Source organism: Sciurus vulgaris, assembly GCF_902686455.1.
Source record: "Sciurus vulgaris genome assembly, chromosome: 5".
Classification (NCBI taxonomy): domain Eukaryota; kingdom Metazoa; phylum Chordata; class Mammalia; order Rodentia; family Sciuridae; genus Sciurus; species Sciurus vulgaris.
The window spans coordinates 111,760,695-111,778,111 of record NC_136465.1 but is presented as its reverse complement, the minus strand read 5'-3'; the positions used below and the strand labels follow the sequence as shown (position 1 = coordinate 111,778,111).

Genomic DNA, 17,417 nt, shown 5'->3' with positions numbered 1-17,417 from the left:
GTCAACTTTGTTTTCAAGATTAAATATTTTGTCTTCATTGTCTGAGGTTCTGTCTTCCAAGTGATCTATTAAGTTGGTGATGCTTTCCATTGAGTTTTTTATTTGGTTCATTGTTTCCTTCATTTCAAGGATTTGTTTGATTTTTTTTTTTTTTTTTGAGAATCTCTCTTTGTTGAAATGATCTTTTGCTTCCTACAGTTGCTATTTCAACTGCTTATTGGAGTGATCATTCATTGCCTGCATTTGTTCTCTTATCTCATCCTTTGCTTCATGAATCATTTTAATTATGTATATTTTGAACTCCTTTTCTGACATTTCTTCTACCATGCTGTCACTGGATTCTATTAATATAAAATCTAGGTTTGTTTGGAACATTTTCTTCCCTTGTTTTTTCATGTTGTTCACATATCTTCCCCTCTAGCAGTGCAGATCTGGGGTATTGCAGTTTCCCCCATAGGCTTATAGTGACTCTATAGGTTTCCAAAACCTCTTCTTTAAGGGGAAGATCAATATTATCAGCCCCCAGTATAGAAAATATGCAGCCCTAAACCAATAGCCCCTATGAAGACATTAACAATACTGTCATAATAAACAGAGAGGATGAGTTCAATTATTATCCACAGTGTAACAAATGGATTTGCAATAAGGTCTGCAGTTTCTAATGGAGGACGAAGAGGATGGGGAGGGATGTAGGATGTAACTGTTAATGGGATAAGAAAAGAGTATATAGAAACTCTCGATCATAGGAAGTGTGAACATGTAATCAAAAGAAGTTGGTTGTTAGCATGAGAAAAGGGAGAAAGAGGCTGATGAAACAGGTAAAGAAAAGGAAAATAGAGCAAGAAATATAAAGAAATAAAAAGTTAAAAATTTTCAAAATGGGGGAAAAAGAAAAAGAAAAAAATCTACACTTTAACAGTCATATAGTATTCAAACCTCCTAGTCTTCAGTAGCCTGATGCATGAGAGGTACCTGACAATGAGCTTCCAGTCTCCATCAGGCGTGTCAGGATGGGATTTGCCCTATCTAAAGATGGAAACTTCCGCTTCCAGGATAATCAAAGATGGCTGCTCTGGCTTGCAAATGTGTTGGCAAATGGGGAGGTGCAGCTCAGTTTGTGGGCGTGATTGACTGGGGGTCCTGGAGGTGGGGTGGGGTCAGTCTGGTTGAGGGGTCCTGGATGTAGAGTGTGGTCAGTCAGGCTGAGGGGTCCTGGAGACACGGCTCAGTCAGTCCAGCTGGAGGTCGTGCAGGTCCTGGCTGTTGTCTCAAAATGGTGGCAGCCACATGTAACCAAACCTGCGGGTATTGTTACAGTGGACTTACAGGCAAGAGCAGGCAGCTGGCATTCCATTGGTGGTCTGTGATTGGTTTGCACACTACCAGTGGACGATCAGCAGGTGGACCTCAGGCAGTGGGTGATGAATAGGTGAAAGGCAGGCAACGGGCAGGCAAGAGGCAGGCAAATAGGCAAATGGAGAATGATAGGCACCAGTCAGTGAGGAAACTGTACTCAAAAAGTAGTCAATATGCTGGCAGACTGCAGGTGATTGCAGTGAACAAATGAGGTAAATAGCAAGGGATCGATAAGCAGTAAAGACTGCCTCACTGAGAAATAGATATCCTCTGCTTGAAACCCGAGTTACGGAGGGACAAGGAATGCAGCCTCCCTGTAGTCCACCATCTTGGATCTCCCATTCTTATATTTCAAGAATAGTTTTATTCAAACTTTTTTTCATAAGATGAATAAAAACCTTTTTTCATAAAATGAATATGAAAATATTTATCTTAAATATGAATATGATCATTCAAATCTCCTTTGAACTGATTCTACCTTTTACCTGAAGGTAAAATCATCTTTTTGACCATGGTGATAAGCATGAGAAAAGATTAAAGAGAACTGCAGAGATGCCAGACCAGACATCACAGAGCAACAGGACTAATGTTACCTCCAGCTTTGTTATGTGAGAGAAAAGTATATTTGTCTAAGCTATAGTAACTGGAGTTTCTGTAATTGTAGCCAAATAAGTTCTTGATGTTCAAGTGTCTACAATGACAGAATAGGCAAGTTTAGGTCAGTGTAGGTTGGGTGCTCAATGTCAAGGTTTCTGGCAACAGATGTCATAGATGGCCTCATTGTCTACCATGAAGGCACAGAGTGCTCTAGGTATGGTCAGGTTGGAGTTGTAAGGTTCAGCTACAGCTGTGGAAACCTAGGATGCTGGAGAAATGAAGAAATGGAGAATTCCAGCTTAGACTTTTTTTTTTTTTTTTTTGTACCCAGAAGTGAATCCATGGGTGCTCTAAGTTGCTTAGGGCCTCACTAAGTTGCTGAGGCTAACTTGGAACTTACAATTCTCCTGCCTCAAGCTCCTGAGCCTCTAGGATTACAGGTGTGCATCACTGTGCCTGGTCAGCTTGGACTTCTTGCCTTAACCAACAGAAAGACACTCTGTGGTATGTTGAAAAATAGTCACAATATTTTGCAGTTCTTATCAAGAAATAGATTCTATTTCCACTGCTTTGGATCTGGGATGAACTTCTGATTTGCTCAGACTAATAACATGTGGCAGAAGTCAAATTGTTAAGCAGGTTCAAGAACCTAAGAGATGGGGCTGGGGTTATGGCTCAGTGGTAGAGTGCTTGACTGGCATGAAGTACTTTGTTAGATCCTCAGCACCCCACAAAAATGAATAAGTAAGATAAAGGTATTATGTCCATCTACAGCTAAAAACAAAATTACAAAAAAAAAAAAAAAAAAAAAAAAGAACCTAGGGCTCACAAGGCCAGATGGTTTCTGACTTTGCCTTCTTGCATGCTTCGGTCTCCATGAAGGGAAGCTGGCTCATGAAGTGTTGAGATCCAAACACATGGAAAGAGAGAGAGAGACTGGCACAGGTGACAGCTAGCACCAAGTCCCATGACTGGTGAGTGAGGTCTTTTTAGACTTTCCACTTTTGGTGGAGCATCCAGCTGAATTTTGCCACATGAATGATTGAATGATTCCAGAAGAGGGAATAGAAGAATGACCAGTTTGACCCACAGATTTCTGAGAGATAATACATTGTTGTTTAAGCTACTAAGTTTTTTTATTTTTTATTTTTATTTTTTGGTTACCAGGGATCAAACTCATGGGCACTTGACCACTGAGCCACATCCCCAGCCCTATTTGTATTTTTTTAGAGACAGGGTCTCATAGAGTTGCTTACCACTTCAGTTTTGCTGAGGCTGGCTTTGAACTTGCGGTCATCCTGCCTCAGCCTCCCCAACTGCTGGGTTTACAAGCCTGCACAACCATGCCCAACTTAAATTTTTTTTAAGCTACCAAGTTTTGATCCTGTTTATTATGTTGCAATAATTATCAGCAAGGTAGTGAACCCATAACTATGGAAAGCCAAGAAACTCTGAGTCCCTGTGCAATAGAATTCACTGGAGACAAAGTGCAACATAATTTTGGTGCAAACATTATATAGATATGTTCATTCTTCCTTTTTGCAGGGGCGGAGGGAGGATTGAACAGGGGCATTTTACCTCTGAGCTACAATTCCGGCTCTTTTATTTTTTTTATTCTGTTTCACTAAGTTGCTTAGGGTCTCTCTTGAGTTGCTGAGGTTGGCCTCAATCCTTCTGCCTTGGCCTCAGAGTTGCTAGAATTACAGGTGTGCATCACTGTACCTGGCAGATGTTTTCACTTTTTACAGAGATACTTAAAACATTTTTCTGGGAATTTTTTAATCTTTATTTTGTCTCAGTTGTTTGAGACATAGCAATTTATGGTGTTATCACTAACAATATCATTGTAAGCTTATTTACCTAACATTAGGGTAATTGGCTTCCTTTATTTTGATCCTGTACTGGCGATCTTAGTGTACTGTAATCTTTACCTAGTAACCGTTTATGCATTATTTAAAAAGTAACTGATTAACTGGGTATGGTGGGTCACACCTGTAATCCCAGCCACTTAATTGGTAGGAGGATTGAATGTAATTCAGTGAACTAGGGTTGTGGCTCAGTGGTAGCATGCTTGCTTAGCATGTGTGAGACCCTGGGTTCAATCCTCAGCACCACATAAAGTAAAAGTATTGTGTCCACCTACAACTAAAAGATTTTAAAAAGAAAGAAAGTAATTTAGCAAAACCCTAAGCAAATTAGTGGGAACCTGTCTCAAAATTAAAAAAAAAAAATTAAAAGGGTTAGGGATGTGGCTCAGTGGTAATGCACTCCTGGGTTCAATCCCTAGTACCAAAAAAAGTGATATTTAATGAACAAATATTTATTTCTCTCTCATGCTAAGCATACACTCTACCAATGAACTATACCTGCAGACTTATGAACAAATATTTAACAAGTGAAAACCTTGGTCCTAAAGTTATATAGGTTTTGTATATTGACTCACTAAACATTTTTTTTCTTTATCTTTGTGCTGGAGACTGAAACCAGGGCTTATGTGCATACCAGTTAAATACTTTACTAGTGAGCTACATCCCAGCCCTAAGCACTTCTTTCCTTTCCTTTCCTTCCCTTCCCTTCCCTTCCCTTCCCTTCCCTTCCCTTCCCTTCCCTTCCCTTCCCTTCCCTTCCCTTCCCTTCCCTTTTCTTTCTTTCTTTCTTTCTTTCTTTCTTTCTTTCTTTCTTTCTTTCTTTCTTTCTTTCTTTTTCTTTTTTTTTTTTTTTTTTTTTTTTTTTTTTTTTTATATGAGGACTTGAACCCTGGGCTCTTTAACACTGAGTTACATCCCCAGTCCTTTTTATTTATTTATTTTTATTTTGAGAAAGGGTGCTGCTAAATTACTGAGGGTCTCACTTTTGCCCTGGTTGACCTCCAACTTGTGATGCTCCTGCCTCAGTCCCTCAAGTTACTGGGATTACAGGCATGTACTACCACACTCATCAGCCCTAAATATTTATTTCCAACTACTTAATATTTTGTCTTCCTTCACTGTAGAGTTTAAAAAGGGAAATGATAAAATTTCTGGACTCCCTTATAGCTAGAGATGGTCATATGGTACAGTTTTGTTCAAGGAGACAATCTGCTGAGATACTCTCTCCATATGTAAACAGAAAAAGTCACAAAAGGAGAAAATTCTTTATCTGAGCTCTTTCATTTCTCCCTGATTCACAGCAAGAGAGGCTGTAGATGAGTTAATGGAGAGAATATTTACAAAGGTGTGGACAGAGTATAGGAAAGCCATGGTGGGGTAGAATAGTAACCCAAGGTGTGTAACACAGACCATCACTACATCGCTACTGTGGGCATAAGGAGAGAGGGCAGGGGGTTACTGAAAACCAGAAGGAGAGAGCTGATGATAGAGGACTTCCTCAAGAGGAGGGGGACAGGGTCACTCTCCTCTCTCCATCTAATCTCCTTTTTTTTTTTTTTTTTTTTGGTGGTGCTAGGGGTTGAACCCAGGGCCTTGCGCTTTCGAGGCAATCACTCTACCAACTGAGCTGTATCCTCGGCCCTCCATCTAATCTCCTGTGAGTGCTTCCTTTTGTTTCCGCTCCACTGAGAGTCAGAGGGAAAGGTATGGACACAAATTGAGTTGAAAAAGATTGAAGAGTGAATCTGGAGGTAAAAATACCTTACAGGTACTTTTTATTTTTTCTCCATCTACAGAATGCAAAACACAGTAAGAGTCTTGGCAAAAGGTAGGAGATGAATCTGTTTTTGTTTTTTTTTTTTAATATTTTAAATAAATTTTTTGTGTTTTTATACCTTTATTTTTATGTGTGCTGAGGATAGAACCCAGTGCCTCACACATACTATGCAAATGCTCCACTACTGAGCCACAACCACAGTTCCATGAATCTGTTTTTAATTCCATCTAACAGAATTCAGTTCTCTGTTCTGTCCTACAGTGCTGAGGACCCAATCTGGAGTCACTATCAGCCTTATTCATGCTTAAAATCCAACATAAAATTGCTAGTCTGCAAAAAACTTCTTTTTTATCCAGTAGCAAAAGGTATTTGGATCTTTTCCTGAGGCCAGGTTGGGAAATGGTTTTTTAAAGTCTATATCTAGTCTATAAAAGTCTATATTTCTTAAAAAAAAAGTATTACAAATGGAAAATGACAAGTCCTCCCCCCCCCTCCTCCTCCTCTTCCTTTTATCTTTTTCTGGAGGGTCTTGTTAAATTTCCTAGGCTGGTTTTAAACTTGCTGTCCTCCTGCCTCAGCCTCCTGAGTAGCTGGAATTACAGGTGTGTGCGTGTGTGTGTGTTTACACTTTTTATTTTTTTTAGATGGGAACTTGCTATTCATGGGCTCAAGCCATCCTCTCCACCTCAGTCTCTGAAATAGCTGAACAGGTGTGTTGCCATCCTGCCTGGCTCAACATTTATATATTGATAAACACATGAATTATAACAATTATCAGTATTAGGGTTGTTGCAAATATTGAGATAATAATAAAATGCACTACGTACATACTACTCCCTCTCCCTTACCCATGTCCATTAATTCAACAAGTCACTTGACCTCAGCTTCCAAACATATTCATCACTAGCATTCTAGCCAAGCCAAACTCATCTCTCACCTTGACTACAGGTAACAGTCTCTTAGCTGATATCCCCATCTTCTTTCTTGCTCCTATCCCCCTCAAACTCCAGTATCTCCAGAGACAGGGTGATCTTTTAGAAAGGCTTTTTATTTTTGGGATGTGTGTGTGTGTGTGTGTGTGTGTGTGTGTGTGTGTGTGTGTGTGTTTGTATGTGTGTGTGCTGGGATGGAACCCAGAGTCTCATGTATTCTAAACATGAGCTCTACCACTGAATTATATCCTTAGCCCTAGAAATAGTTTTGATGATATCATTTATAAACCAGTTTTAACATCTTTAGGTATTTAGAATTATCTCAGACTTTTTTATGTTGCTTGGTCTCTACCTTCCTCTTAAACTTCTTATGCTTTAGGTTAATTGATCTTCCCCTGATCTTCCTGGAATTGACAGAATTTATTTCCATTTTAGCACCTTAGCATTATGGATTCTTCTTTTGGAATATTCTGCTAATTAACTCCTTGTTGCCATTCAGATATCAGTTTAAGAGGGACCTCCTCTAAGAGGAAGTATCACTAATCCAAAGTGGTAATTTCTTATCACACCACCTTTTATAGCACTTAATACTGATATTTTTTATCTATATGTTTGTTTCTCCCTCAATAATTTTTTTTTTTTTTTTTTTTTCTGTGCTGGGAACTGAATCCAGGGCCACTGATCTACAAACCCAGCCCCTCTCTTCGATACATTTTAAGTTTTGTGAGAACAGAGACCTTGTCTGTTATGTTCATCTACCCCAAAGCAGGAGCAATGTCTGGAACTGGTAGTATATGCCCAATAAATATTCGCTGAATAATGAATGCACTGGTTATGATGACGACGACGATGAAAACTCAAACTAGAGGTCACACATTCTTGCAAATTTTCCAAGAACAAGAATTGCAGTTCCAAGCCCCTAGGTTCCATCCCAGAACCTGAAAAAGAAAAATCCTGGAGGACTGGGGAACCCTAAAAACAAAAGATCTGGGTTTGCAGGTTGAGGAAAGTGGAGAAAATACACATGAACTTTGGCTTTTCTTTCTTAGCCAAGGACCCCAGAGACCTTGCAAAAGGGAGGCCTAGAATCTTTTGATTAGAAACTCCGGCTTAAGCACAATGGATATTTTCCATCTATGATACTTCATAGTCCCTTCTGCCAGGCTACAAAGCGCAAATACCTTTAGGACCCCGTGTTCCATTCTGTTTCTTTATGAATGAACCGGTTCAAGTCCACGCATGCGCAGCTCCCTGTTCTCCCGCTCCACGTGAGGCCCACCCTTCCCTTTCGCCGGGCGGCCCCGCCCTTATCCATTCTAATAGACCAATGATGAGAGGTCTGGGGGGCGGAGCCAAGAGCCTTAAGGTTCTGTAGTTCCCCCGGCACCCGGCTCCCTCGCGTTAGCCTTGCTGTGTTGTGATCACGTGGCCGACTTCGGGCGCGGCGCTTGTTTTGGTTTTTCTTTAGCTTGCTCCTGGAAGCTTTAGGGTGACGACTTTCTTGCACCGGTTGCCGTACCTGCCTCATCCAGACCTCTTCTTCGGGCTCTATCGGCCCGCAGTTCGGAAAGCCCCTCGGGGCGGGTTCCTGCCATGCCGTTGGTTCGCTACAGGAAGGTGGTCATCCTGGGATACCGCTCTGTAGGTGAGTATCCGCCCTGCAGAGAACAGGGACGTACGGCCTCTTTGTGGCCAGAAGAGGCGCGCAGTCCCGGGAACTTGACCCCGGACCGAGTGTAGAGCGAGGAATGGAGGAAGCAAGATTCGTGTGTTGAGGGCTGCAGGAAGCCGTAGCTTGTAAAGGTTAATGTGGACTTGACTACAGGACCATCTGAGTGGTCTTCATTACCCTGGGAGTAGAGATGGGGATCGGGATTTGAAGGCGTGGGCACTGTCTGCATGAGGCAAATAGTCGCAGGTGTCCTGGGGCGGTGAGAACTTGATCTTAGGGAATATCAGATCTTCCCAGGAGTGAGGTGGGGTAGGGAAAGGCGGCGGGAAAGGCATTCTGGCCCGATGCTGTCTGCACCCAATAGCCAAAGAGAAGAGACAAGGCCAGAAGATGGTGAGGGTAGGCTAAGAGAAAGCCTTCCTTGGGGCACTCACAGACGAGGGTACTGATTTGGGGTGCTATTTGGTCCTGAGCCACAGTCCTAAAGGACAGAGAATGTGAATGTGGGTGGATGATTTGAAGACAACTATTTCTGCACCTTACAGGGAAGACATCTTTGGCACATCAATTTGTGAAAGGCGAATTCTTGGAAAGCTACGATCCTACAGTGGAGAACAGTGAGTAGTTTGTCCTTTGGTGTGAAGGGGATATAACCTGGAGGGCTAGGGTGCCTCATCCAACTCCATAATTTGGGATTTTCCTGTTGCAAAGGGGCTCCTTTATTTAGTTGTTAAATCCAATCTCCTCTTGCAATCTTGTTCTGTGGGTGGACAGAGTATGGATTTGCAAGGTACTATGTCCAGAATAGTGTAGATATGGACAGTAAGAGTCCTAGCATGTCACTTTAGTTTCCTGGCTAGCTCCCTGGACCTGGTCCATCTATGTCACCTCCAGAATTAAGAATGTATGGGGGTACATATTACTGGCTCTACAAGGCACCTCACAGTCAAGTTTTCTTTTCTTTTCAGCTTACAGCAAGATAGTGACTCTTGGCAAAGATGAGTTTCACCTACACCTGGTGGACACAGCAGGGCAGGTACCAGTTGGGGCAGGGTATTCAAATGTGGTAGTTCAGCCCTAGGAGATAAAGTCTGGTAAAGTCTTCATGGTTCATGTGTACCATAGTATTGTATGAAAAGCATTTTAGCTTCTAACATTGTTTAGGGCCCCTTAGAGCTGTTCCATAACTTTTTGAATAGAAGTGACTGGAGTGGGGAGTGCTCCAAGGAGGACACTGGACACTGTCCCACCGGCCTTTGCCATCAGAGTGATGTGGATCTAGGTACTAATGTTTCTATTTCTTGTTAGGATGAGTACAGCATTCTGCCCTATTCATTCATCATTGGGGTCCATGGTTATGTCCTTGTGTATTCTGTCACCTCTTTACATAGGTAAGTAATCAAGATTGTGGGGTACTTGGGAGGACCTGAAGACTGTCTCAAAACTAAGATTATAGCTCCATTTCTTGTGTTTAAAGCTTCCAAGTCATTGAAAGTCTGTACCAAAAGCTACATGAAGGGCATGGGAAAACCCGGTAAGTGGGCACAAGGGAGTTAGAGGAGCAGAGGGGTGAATTGTTTAAGTTAGAGAGGAGACTGGGACATAGACCATACCTGGTCTGATGGGGATTTGTCAAGCCTTGAAGTAAAGGTGGTTGGGGTCCGTAGCGAATGAGCAGGAATCCTACAGTCACTGCCATCTCCTCACAGGCTGCCAGTGGTGCTAGTGGGGAACAAGGCAGATCTCTCTCCAAACAGGTATGTAAGCCTCTACTGCTTAGGGTAAAGGAAAGTGAGCTGACTAGAAATCAGCGAGGCTCTAGTCCTAGCCCTGCCACTGACTCAAATAAACCATTTTTACCTCTCTTCATTTCTAACTAGAGGGGTAAGAGAAGATAACCCTTCTATCGCAAAAACCACAGTTAGGTATTTCAAGTCTCAGTCCTAGATTCACTGATCATTCCTTTGTTTACCTGTATTTTCTCTTTCCTCAACCTTTGTCTCAAACTTTGGGGAGATGGGAAGTATAGAGAAGTCTAGATTCTGAAGATTTTGCAGAGAACTTGGGTACATTGCTATCTTACATCTTTATGTTCCAAATTTACTTTCAGAGAGGTGCAGGCAGTTGAAGGGAAGAAATTAGCAGAGTCCTGGGGTGCGACATTTATGGAGTCATCTGCTCGAGAGACTCAGGTGCTGGGCCTGAAGACTAGGAAGGTGGTGGGGGTAGCATTTTCTTTCTTATTCATTGCTTGGGGGGGTGGGTATAGTAGAGGAGTGGGGTGTTTACCTCAGAGCTGGGTGGTAATGGCACCGAACTGACTTTTGCCACGAATACCTATTCCTTATAGCTGACTCAAGGCATCTTCACAAAAGTCATCCAGGAGATTGCTCGTGTGGAGAATTCCTATGGGCAAGAACAAAGATGTTGTCTCATGTGAGCCCTCGGGTGTGGGGTAACTCCCTTGTTTCTGCCTCTAGCACTTGCTGGGTTCCATTGGGGGGCAGACCCTCTGGAATTCATGGGTAGCTGCCAGCTATTCCTAGCTCTCTGGGCACACAGTGTGGTACCTCATGTTTGCACACTTTCCACGGGCTACAGTGGCCTGGGTGTCAATGTTTACAAAGGGGCAAGGATGTTTCATGTGCACTGACCTCTGTAGCCCCATTTTTTTCTAAATGAATTCTGTTAGAACCTGTGGGGTAGGTATATGAGTGCTGGGCATTGTTTATCCAGGACCCATCCTCCTGTATAGGTTTTGGGCAAGAAGAGCTGGGGACTCCTGAAGAAGAGTTGGTTCCCTGCTGTGACAATGTATATGTGCAAATAAACTGAGAAATCTTTTGTTGTTGACTTTTCTATATCTTAGGAGAGCTCAGGGCCAGGATCTCTTTTTCCAAGGTGGGGAATATTTCCTCCTACTTCATTCCTACTCTTTACTCCTCATTTATTAAGGACCATTACCCTAAGACTTACCACCTGCTTTTCTCACCTTGCTATTTGCTAGGTTCTCCCTCTACAGTATTGTTGGTTGCTCCACCCATCCAAGTATGTAGGCTCTTAACATTCACTTACCTACAGAAACACCACCCTCTAGTGGCCAGCTGCCATATGCTGACCTAGCTGTTGTCCCTGGGGCCTTGGCACTTGCTGAGAACTCCTGGTAGGTTCTGGGGAAATAGAACTTCCTCACTCCTTGTTATGTAAAAATGAAGGCAGAGACCAAAAGTGTTGTGAAGATTTTGAAGATTTTGATTCCCCAAGAAAGTTGAGGAGAAAAGTAAGAAATAATGCTCCTGGTGCATATCGGTTTCTCTGTCCCTAGTCCCTTTCATTACAATAGGCATTCTTTGCTCTTTTCATGTTCATTGACTTTTTGTAGCTTTCACACTTTTGGAGGAATGCTACATATTTTAGCTATCAAAGGATATTGTTTCTGTCCTTTTTCAACAACTCACCACCTCAGAAGGAGGATGGATATTTCAGCTAGAAAGGTTTGGGTCTCTTTGTCTTGATTTTTAAAAATTAATTTTTCTATTTTCAGTCCCAGGGATTGAACCCAAGAGTGTGTAACCACTAAGCCACATTCCCAGCCCTTTATTTTATTTTTTATTTTGAGACACAGTCTTGAGAAGTTGCTTAGGGCCTTGCTAAGTTACTGAGGCTGGCTTTGAATTTGTGATCCTCCTGCCTCAACCTCCCAGAGCTGGGATTGGAGGGGTGCACCACCCTACCCTGCTGCCTCTATTTTTCTTGACTCTCTTTCTCACAGCCCAAGAGCCTAATTGGCCCAGTCCTCTCCAACAAAGTGGGTAATATGAATGGTGTCATAAATTTACAGGGAGGACAAAGATCTTTTCTGCAAATTGGGGGATGCTGAAGTACCCCAGTGCACTTACTTGGTGAGGGTAGGGGGGTGGAAAAAAATCTAGGTGTGATATTTATTTATTTTTTGCGTGGTACGGGGATTGAACCCAGGGCACTCTGAACTACATCTACTGAGTCATATTCCTAACTTTTTTTTTTTTTTAAATATTATTTTTGGTATTGGGGATTGAACCCAAAGGTGTTTTAACACTGAGCCACATCCTCAGCCCTTTTTTATTTTTGCTGACTGTGGTCTTGAATTTATAATTCTCCTGCCTTAGACTCCCAAGTTGCTGGAATTAAGGGTGTGTGTCACCAGGCCTGGCTATTTTTTGAGACAGGGTCTCACCAAGTTGTCCGGGTTGGGCTCAAATCTGTGATCCTCTTGCTCTAGTCTCCTGAGTTGATGGTATTACAAATGTGCACCATCATGCCCAGCTAGGTGAGAATTTTTAGCCAGGACCTTGTCAGTATGTGGCGCTAGGCTTATGGTTGGAAATGATGTTTGTCATACTGTTTTTTTAAAATCTTGTTTTTGCTTCTCTGATATAAACTAAAAAGAAATAAGGGTTCTGGGTGTGTGTGTGTATATATATATATATATATATATATCCATCCCAAAGAGCAATCTGAGTGACTTGGGAGGTTTTCTCAAGACTATCATCATCCTTTCTCCATATTACAATTAGGTCCTTTTGCACATCTGGCAGGGATTCTTATTACAGGAGCCTACCACTGCCATTTGCAAGAAGCCTGGGATAGACTTTATAAACATCTAAGATTTTTTCTAGATGTTTATCAATAAGCAATCTCAGGGCCTGAAAACCTTGAGTTATTAGTGGTTATTAGCTTCTCCATTTAGCATTGTGACCTTAGGCAGTCACTTAACCTTCTCTGAGCCTCAGTTTCTTACAAAGTGTGGTTAAATCTGTTTTGGAGCATTGAGATGAGACTTAAACGAGGTAATATACATAATGCTTAGAATAGTTCATCATACATATAAGAAGCCCTTAAGAAATGATGGCTATCAGCTGGTTGCAGTGGCCCATACCTGTAATTTCAGGAGCTTGGAAGGCTAAGGCAGGAGGATCCCAAGTTCAAAGGCATCCTCAGCAACTTAGTGAGACCCTGTCTCAAAAAAAAAGAAAGAAAGCTGGGGATGTCGTTCATGGAGGTTAAATGCCCTTGGATTCAATCCCCAGTACAAGGGAAAAGAAGAAAAATAAAAATTAAAAAAATGGTGGCTATCAGTCACTGTTATTATTGCTATTATTGGTGAGGGTTTGCCTTTCCCTGCCTCTGAGTACAGAAATAGAGAGGCGCCTTCCATTTTCCTACTTCTATCTCTTAGTTAACTTACCACAGTGGGGAAGCTATGGGGTCATTGCTAAGTTTTTATTTTTAATATTTTATTTTATTTTTTTTTTGCGGTGCTGGAGATTGAACTCAGAGCTTTGTGCTTGTGAGGCGAGCACTCTACCAACTGAGCTATCTCCCCAGCCCAAGTTTTCATTTTTTAAAAAAATATTTTAATTGTAGATGGACACAATACCTTTATTTATTTATGTGGTGCTAAGAATCAAACCCAGTGCCTCACATGTGTTAGGCGAGTGCTCTACCACGGAGCCAAAACTCCAGCCCCAGGTTTTCAGTTTTGTTTTTTTCTGAAATGCACTTGGTTAGAGCAGAGAACATGACTTCAGTGTGTAATTAGTTACTGGAGGACATATCTCATCCTGATGCCTCCTATAACCATGGCCAAGTCTCCATGACTTATATGGAAGTCCCGAGTCACATATGGCTTTATAAATTTAATTTAATTAAAATAAAAAGTTCCTCAATTATGCTACCTTCATTTCAAAATGCTCAGTAGCTAAATGTGGCTAATAGTTAACATATCATATAGCACGGTGGTCCATTTGTAAACTCCCATAAAACTAGTCTTGGAACTACTCTGCTTGCCTTTCTCCACTTTTCCTTTAAAAACAAAACAATACTCAGGAGGCTGAGGCAGGAGGACATCAAGTTCTAGACCAGTCTGGGAAATTTATGAAGACCCAGTCTCAAAATAAAAAATTAAAGGGCTGGAGATGTAAGTCAGTTGTAGTGTCCACCCTTCCCCTTCGATCCTCAAAACAGCTAAATAAATACACATACACAAAATGTTTTTAATCTTAGGGAAAACATGGCCTTTGGTTTGAATCAGCTCAACTTCTTACTAGATGTGAGTCCTTGGGCAATTTTATCTCTTTTAGCCTCAATATTTTCATCTGTAATATGGAGATAGTTCCGTGTAACTCATAATGCAGGTGAGGAATAACTAAGAAGATATAAAGTATCCACACAAGGTTAGTTTGTCTCCTACCTACCCCAAGTGTACCGCTCATGCAGTAAGTCACTCCTATTGCTTCCTCTCATCCAGACTTGGGGTGGGAGTGCCCAACAGGAGTGTGCTCTGGAATCTTTTTCAGAGTCACAGTACTCCTGCCAGGTACTAGCGAGGCTACCTTACTTTACCTTAAAAAAAAAAAAAAAAAAAAAAAAAAAAAAAAAAAAGGGACCAGAGGTCCTGAAGATTCGGAGATACTAGAGTTTGGGGTAAGGGCACTCTGAAAAGGAAGGGAAGTTCTATATTGATGTTTTGATGGGGAAGTGGTGTGTGTGGCGACTGTGAGGGCACTGACCGTCCTTCCTCTTGAAGGGGTCTGGGAGCCAGAAGGCAAGACTAAGTATCGTCCAGAGTTCTTTGGGCCCCCAAACGTGGCAAGAACACACCCTTTGCAGCTCCAGGCGCCGTGCCTCACTTTCTCCATTTGCGGACTCCAGTTCCCAGGATGCAGAGCAGCGGCCAATCTCCTGGCTCTTCTTCCATCCCCCTCTCGGGAAAGATTGCCCCTGGCCAAGGCGAGGGGGCAGCTGCAGTTTCAGAAACCAACGACAGCAAAGGAATGGAATTAGAAAGTAGTCAGAATTCCAGTTTCAAAGTTCAGAAGGTAAAGAAGGCAGCTCCAGAGCTGGAGCGACGAGCAGGGGGGCTTCATTCCCACGTGTCTGCACAGCAGCCGGTTCGGCGCAGTCGGGGTTAACCTCTGGCGGAGGGATCCCGTAGCGTGTGCGTAGAACTGCAGAGTCACAGCCTTTCCTCCGAGAGGGCCGTATCCCTACGCCGCCCCGCTCCAACACAAAATAGGGCCGCATCTTCTCCTTTCTCCCGTTCTTGAGTGGGGTTCCCCGGGCATAAGGTCCCGAAGGATCCCACACCGGAGGCTTCACGAATCTCCGCGACTGCTGCCCAAAACTCGGGCCAGGAAATAGCCCCTTCGCAGGAACCACCCTACCGGCCGAACAGGAGGCGGAGGGGGGGGGGTGGAGGCGGAGCGGCGCCGCGCTGCACTACTTTCCTCTCCGGTTGCAAATGGCTGCCTCGTTCCCCACTTTCCGCTCAGTTTCCTGACCCCTTGGCGCCGGGAGCCGGGGTTGGGCCATGCACCTCTAGGCTCCCTGCGATCACAGCCAACTGGGGGTCGAGGGGGTGCCGCCGACCGGAGCCGACCAGGCCGGGGGCGGGGCAGCTCCGGAGGCCAGAGGGGAAGGGAGGCGATCGCAGGGCCTGGAGCGGCCGGAGGGGAGCGGGCAGAGGGCTCGCACCGCCCGCCCCTTCCTCTTCCTCGCCCACCTACCCTCCTCCCTTCCCCGGGGGGAGCAGAAGGTGGGGGGCTTGAAGCCGCCGGAGGCGAGCGCTCGGGGTCGAGGAGCCCGGCGCTGGGTGTGTGTCAGGTTCAGTCCCGCGGCCCCGCCGGCTCCGCGTCGCGGTAGCTCGCGCGGCCCCGGGGCGCCGGCCGGGCGGGGAGAGGGGCTCAGCGCTGCTGTGAGGGTCTCACGTTCCATCCGGGCCCGGCGCGGGGCGGCGCGGCATTCCTTCCGGGCTGCTGGGGAGGCGCCTCGACGTTCCATCTGGAGAGCCTCGACGTTCCGCCCGAGCCCGGCGCGGGCGGCCGGGGCGCTGGCCGGGCCCCTGGCCGGGCCCTAGGACTGAGAGGCCGCCCGGCGACGCGGATGCGAAGCCTTCTTGCCCAAGATCAAAGCCACCGGTGCTCTCTTTGTGTCCGCTCGGGATTCACCGCCCTGGGGCTGTCCATGGAAACCTAAACTGCTGGAACCTGAGGCAGAGAACCCCCCCTTTGGCTTCTTGCTTTTTTTTGGGGGGTGGGGAGGGTGGCCACTCCGACCTGGATTTACCGTTCTTGGCCCCTCTAAGCCCCCCCGTGCGGGGGGCGACTGTGATCGCTCTGGCGGTTGGAGGTCGGGGAGCGGCCCGGGCTCTGGCCATGTTCTCGGATGAGGATTTCTGGATCGCCCTGTGAAGAGGTGAGTGAAGTCCGCCCGGCCAGGGCCCAGAAAGGGTTGGACTGGGGGCACAGCCAGATGGACTATCTTGGCCTGTGCTGGCCTTAGGTTGGAGAAGGGGGTGCCAGAGCTGGGGAGGGTTCTTTTGGCAGGGTCTGTCAGGGGAACCTGAGCCAGTCGTCAGGGCACAACCGAGGCCTGGCTGGTGTCTTGGGGTGTGCCTCTTTAAAGACTGGGGTTCAGGGAAACAGGGAGTTTGGGAACCTGCCCAGATAGCCTTTCTGCTTGTTTGTTTTTGTGTTGGGGGGAGTTCCACGAAATTAGGACCCAGGCCCTGATGCCAGCACCAGTCCCAGCCTGCTGCTTCTCCCCGAAGTGTTCCTGTGGGTCTTGGGACAGAACAACTTGGGATGGGGGTAGGGTGCCTCTGCCAGGTCGGACTTACTGCCAGATTGGACTTTAAGGTTGTTCCTACTCAGCCAGTCACCCAAAGCAATCTCTGAAAAAGTCAAGGAGTCCTAGGTCCTTCAAAGGTCTTTCCCTAGGTAAAGGGGACAGTATGTGGATACTGACTAGTGAGATGAAGGGGTGACTGGGGAAAAAGGAGGAGGGACTGGAGACAGCTCTGGCCCTGCTCTTCAACTTTAAACTACCCCTGTCTGGCAAAGTGACCCCCGCTAGGCCTACTGCTGTCTTAGCCTGCTTTGCCTCCCCTACTCTCGGGATGGACATAATCTCCAGGGGATTATAGAGGAGGCCATGGAGATTTGTTTCCTGCGAATGTGGGCTGCAAAAAAAATGGCTTTTGTCTCTTGCTTTCTCTGGACCTGGTGTGGAGATCTAGCTGCCCATGAGTCCCTGGCCAGTCCTGCAGGCTCCTCCCAGACCTCTGCAACCCTTTTCTGGCTAGGGAATGCTACCTGCTAACTGGTCCTCTGATCCTCTCCCAGTTTTGCAGAATAGGATGGCCTGTACCTCTTTGGAGGAGAAATGATTTGATT

The 17,417-nt window shown here is 44.8% G+C and overlaps 2 protein-coding genes across 9 annotated transcripts in view; both read left to right on the top strand.

Annotated features, from left to right (window-relative positions):
- The first annotated feature begins 7,889 nt into the window (after window positions 1-7,889).
- Window positions 7,890-11,046, top strand: RHEBL1 (RHEB like 1). Its single transcript, XM_079140118.1, has 8 exons — window positions 7,890-8,175; window positions 8,748-8,819; window positions 9,171-9,238; window positions 9,511-9,593; window positions 9,680-9,736; window positions 9,912-9,959; window positions 10,313-10,394; window positions 10,553-11,046. Exons 1-8 carry the CDS (start codon window positions 8,124-8,126, stop codon window positions 10,640-10,642), a joined length of 552 nt encoding a protein of 183 aa, XP_078996244.1. The 5' UTR covers window positions 7,890-8,123; the 3' UTR covers window positions 10,643-11,046.
- A 2,725-nt stretch (window positions 11,047-13,771) lies between these two features.
- KMT2D (lysine methyltransferase 2D) overlaps window positions 13,772-17,417 on the top strand; it is a 41,163-nt gene continuing 37,517 nt past the window's right edge. For 4 of the 8 annotated variants that reach the window (XM_079139487.1, XM_079139489.1, XM_079139490.1 and 1 more), the window contains exon 1: window positions 13,773-16,437. The gene's annotated coding sequence lies outside the window, so the exon portion shown is untranslated. Of the gene's footprint in view, window positions 16,438-17,417 lie in introns of all 8 variants that reach the window. The other 4 variants (XM_079139488.1, XM_079139493.1, XM_079139492.1 and 1 more) reach the window with 2 other exon arrangements.

Excerpts from the sequence above, each read along its gene's own strand:
- RHEBL1 (XM_079140118.1), top strand. The coding sequence starts at position 8,124 with ATGCCGTTGGTTCGCTACAGGAAGGTGGTCATCCTGGGATACCGCTCT. Across the intron at positions 9,239-9,510 it reads TGGTGGACACAGCAGGGCAG|GATGAGTACAGCATTCTGCC; the intron begins GTACCAGTTGGG and ends ATTTCTTGTTAG. Across the intron at positions 9,737-9,911 it reads GAAGGGCATGGGAAAACCCG|GCTGCCAGTGGTGCTAGTGG; the intron begins GTAAGTGGGCAC and ends ATCTCCTCACAG.